Source organism: Castanea sativa, chromosome 11, assembly GCF_040712315.1.
Source record: "Castanea sativa cultivar Marrone di Chiusa Pesio chromosome 11, ASM4071231v1".
In the NCBI taxonomy this organism is placed as follows: Eukaryota; Viridiplantae; Streptophyta; class Magnoliopsida; order Fagales; family Fagaceae; genus Castanea; species Castanea sativa.
This window is the reverse complement of record NC_134023.1, coordinates 26,985,888-26,990,332: the sequence shown is the minus strand read 5'-3', so window position 1 is coordinate 26,990,332 and position 4,445 is coordinate 26,985,888. Positions and strand designations below refer to the sequence as shown.

At 38.8% G+C, this 4,445-nt stretch overlaps 1 protein-coding gene across 1 annotated transcript; it reads left to right on the top strand.

Annotated features, from left to right (window-relative positions):
* The first annotated feature begins 610 nt into the window (after positions 1-610).
* On the top strand, positions 611-3,519 carry LOC142617235 (transcription factor MTB1). Its single transcript, XM_075790005.1, has one exon. It carries the CDS (start codon positions 1,231-1,233, stop codon positions 3,064-3,066), a length of 1,836 nt encoding a protein of 611 aa, XP_075646120.1. The 5' UTR covers positions 611-1,230; the 3' UTR covers positions 3,067-3,519.
* Positions 3,520-4,445: the final 926 nt, after the last annotated feature.

Here is a 4,445-nt window from a genome sequence, read left to right as displayed (position 1 = left end):
TAAAAACTTACAATATTTTTAACATTTTTCATTTTAGAGACATACTAATCACACATTTAACTTTATAATTTGTTGATTTATACAATTATAAGTGTTCAACGAAAAGTGATATATCGCACAAGTTTATAATGGGTAGAAAATGTAAACTATTTATAGTTGTATAAGTTAATAAATTATGAAATTGGATATGAAGGTAGGGTTGATAATTAATTAAAATCACCGAAAAGAGAAATTAATACATTATTACATTTCGTTTGGTAGCCAAAAAAAAAAGCAATAATTTTCCCTCCGCAAAATAAACAGTAAGTACAAAATTGTAGAAAGTGGGGTGAGAGATGATAACGTGTGAATAATAGGAGTAGTAATAAATAATTAGTAATTAGAATAGAAGCGTGGTGTGTTTCAGGTGTTTCCTACTGTGTTGCTCAGCTCCCAACAAACAAACAAACAAACAAACCAAAAGAAAACCAACACAAATCTCTTGCCGACTACTTCTCAACCTCCAACCATATAATCCTGGTTAATTTCTGACCTTGACTCTAACCATGGTTAAGAGTTACTAACATTTACAAAAATAATAAATATAAAAAAAAGGAAAAAGAAAGAGAAAAAACTAAAAAAAACAAAAGAAGAAGAAATGAAAAAAAGGAATGAAAAACCTCATTTGTATCTCTCTCTCACACACTCTGAGTCTGACCTTCACTTTGCTAGAAAGAAGAGAGAAAGAGAAGGCTTTTGCTTTCGCTGTTGTTTCTGAACTGTCTATAGCTTGTTTCTTTGTTTGTTTTCCGAGAAAATTATTATATTTCCCCAATTGAACATCTTTCAGTTTTTCTGGGAATGTTTGTTTATACTGTTACCTGAGATTATTTGTCACCCTGCTGTCTTATCCAACGGTCGCAGCTGCAGCATCATCATCAGAATCCCATTTTGTTAGCCAAAACCGGTGTGTATTATCTTCCAATACCTTTATATTTTGGTTTGGTTTGGTTTGGTTTTTTTTTTTTTTTTTTCTGGGTTTGCTTTTTATATTACTTAGATATAGAGGTTGTGAGATCTGAATTTGTAGTTATGGCTTAAGAAAACTATGTGGGTTTTGGTCGGGATTTGAGGGCTGGTGCTAAAGAAACATGGGTTTTTAACAGCGCCAAGGGTTTTTTGGGACTGAGATTTGATCTGGGTATTGAAGATATTAAGATTTTTAAGAGTTAATATTGGTGGGTTTTAGAGATGAAGATTGAGATGGGTTTGGGTGGTGGGGTGTGGAATGATGAGGATAAGACCATGGTTGCAGCGGTTCTGGGTACTCGGGCTTATGATTACTTGATATCAAGCTCGGTTTCAAATGAGAATTTGTTAATGGCTGTGGGGAGCGATGAGAATTTGCAAAACAAGCTTTCGGATCTTGTGGACCGCCCCAGCGCCTTGAATTTCAGCTGGAATTATGCAATCTTTTGGCAACTTTCAAGGTCTAAGTCCGGGGATTGGGTTTTGGGTTGGGGGGATGGATCTTGTAGGGAGCCTAGGGAGGGTGAGGAGTCCCAAGCTATGCAAATTCTCAATCGTCGGCTTGAGGATGAGGCTCAGCAGAAGATGAGGAAAAGGGTGCTTCAAAAGCTGCACACATTGTTTGGGGGATCAGATGAGGATAATTATGCCTTAGGATTGGACAGAGTTACTGATACAGAGATGTTCTTTCTTGCATCCATGTATTTCTCCTTCCCTCGTGGGGAGGGTGGTCCTGGCAAGTGTTTTGCATCCGGGAAACATGTTTGGCTCACTGACATACTGAAATCACAGTCTGATTACTGTGTACGGTCCTTCCTTGCTAAATCTGCTGGTATCCAGACCATTGTTTTAGTCCCAACTGATGGGGGTGTCTTTGAATTGGGTTCAGTGAGATCTGTGGGTGAAAGTTTGGAATTGTTGCAGTCCATAAGATCTTCATTCTCAACACATCCCTCTCCTGGAAGGATTAACTCGGTGCCAGTGTTGTCGGTGATTAACGAGAAGAAAGATGAAAATACCCCTTTTACAAATTTGGGGATTGTGGATAGAGTGGAAGGAATTCCAAAGATTTTTGGGCAGGAATTGAACTTGGGTAACTTGGACCGTCCCCATTACAGAGAGAAGCTTGCTATTAGAAAAATGGAAGAGAGGCCATGGGAAGCCTACCCTAATGGGAGTAAGATTGCATACCCTAGCCCACGAAATGGTATCCATGGTTCAAGTTGGGGACATATTCATGGTGTGAAACAGGGAGGTCCAGCAGAAATTTATGGTCCGCATGCCCCCAATAACTTACAGGAGCTTGTTAATGGAGCTAGGGAAGAATTTCGGCTAAACAACTACCAGCCACAAAAGCAGGTGCAAATGCAAATTGATTTTTCAGGGGCCACCTCTAGGCCTTCTGTGATTTCCCGGCCAATTAGTGCTGAATCTGAGCATTCAGATGTTGAAGCTTCTTGCAAGGAAGAACGGGCAACTGCAGCCGATGAAAGGAGGCCCAGGAAACGAGGTAGAAAGCCTGCAAATGGAAGAGAAGAACCGCTCAATCATGTAGAGGCAGAGAGGCAGCGGCGGGAGAAGCTGAATCAGCGGTTCTATGCATTACGAGCTGTAGTACCCAATATCTCCAAGATGGACAAAGCCTCCTTGTTGGGAGATGCCATTTCTTACATCAATGAACTGCAGGCAAAGCTTAAGATCATGGAAGCGGAGAGGGAAAACCTTGGGAGCTCTTCAAGAGATGTATCAGCTTTGGAGGGTAACCCAAACACTGAAAATTTGTATCGAGTTCCTGATGTTGATATTCATGCTGCCCAAGATGAGGTTATTGTTAAGGTGAGCTGTCCTTTGGATTCACACCCTGCATCAAGGGTCATCCAAGCATTCAAAGAGGCACAAGTTACTGTTGTTGAGTCCAAACTCTCTGCAGCAAATGACACTGTGTTACATACATTTGTAATCAAGTCTCAAGGATCTGACCAACTGACAAAGGAAAAGTTGATTGCAGCATTTTCCCAGGAATCCAACTCCTTACAGGCATTGTCATCAGTTGGTTAGTATGAGAATCAGATTTAACATAGTCCATAGGTGTAATACATAGTGGAGAACCCGATTGAGAAATTCTTCACAGTTTTTGATATACAACAGTGGATCTTATAAGGAAATGCAGTGCCAGCTAAAGTAGAATAATAACTACCTATTGACCAAGTAGGGCAGCAAATTTTCTGTGATTGTTTATAGTTATACATATTCTGTCATATGGGAAAGTATTCTTCTTGCGAGGTGAATTACTGAATTAAATTTGTAAGTTAAACCGACTCTATTATTGTTGGTTTTAAAAGCAGATAAATTTGTTATGTTTTTTTTAATTCTAGCATCTCTAGTATATTGTTATTTTCTAGGTTCAGTGCAAAATCAGCATGGTTGCTTGTAAAATCGCTGTTGATTGAGTCCTCTGCTCTGAGGGATTAATGGAATTTTTGTGCTCAGGCTCTCCCCTTTCCTTGCATCCTTTTTCCTTTGCAAGCTATGTCATGGTCTACTTTGTGGGTGTGGGATAACAACGCTTTTGGTAGCATATCTGAGTTCTGTTTTCATGGGAATGTGTATACCTTATTGTTTCCATGGCAAAACTACCTGTTCTGTCATACTCTACTAGCTTTGTGCAGCAAACAGAGATAGTTGAGTCTTATTTCTTTAACTATATACGTTTTGACGTGTGTTGTGCTTTGATATGTCAATAGTTAGGACCGGGTTTGAATATTGGCAAGGTAAGTTAGGGCGTAATATTGGGAAGGTAAGTTAGGGCGTCACCGCAATGTAGGCCTTTGGAGACTAGTGCTACATTGTTTGACGTGGTGTATTTGGAGTGAAAGGAATGGTAGATATTTTGAGGGATGTGGACGGTCCTTACTAGAGATTTAGTCTTTTTTTCTGCCATACTCTCCTTGTTTGGAGTGTGGCTTTATTGCATTTTACTTGTTTTTCCATTCCTGTCTTACTTGATCATTATAATTTTGATTTTTAATTTTTGATTTTTGCCCCCAGCACATCTTCAATATAATCGGTTGGCTGCTCTTTTAAAAAAAAAAAAAAAAAAAATTCCCGTGATCTATAAAAAAAAATAGTTATAACCGGGTTTGTAGGGGTAGGGGGGCAGTTGAGTCTGAAACACGCCCGTTGACTACTACGGTTGTACTTCTCCTCTAACAATAAAATAAGATAATTAGAAAGTGAAATAATATAAAATATGATGTAAACAAATGAAATTGGCAACGCACAGAAACTTTATGGATGATGCAAGGCTTAGAGAATCTAGCAATGTTAAGGTGATATAGCAATGTTCGAATTATTTGTACAACTTCCAACAAGTGCTACTATCCAATGAAATATTCTGATACTAATTAATATTGATTTACCATTTTGGGTTGCCTCCA

Excerpts from the sequence above, each read along its gene's own strand:
- LOC142617235 (XM_075790005.1), top strand. The coding sequence starts at position 1,231 with ATGAAGATTGAGATGGGTTTGGGTGGTGGGGTGTGGAATGATGAGGAT.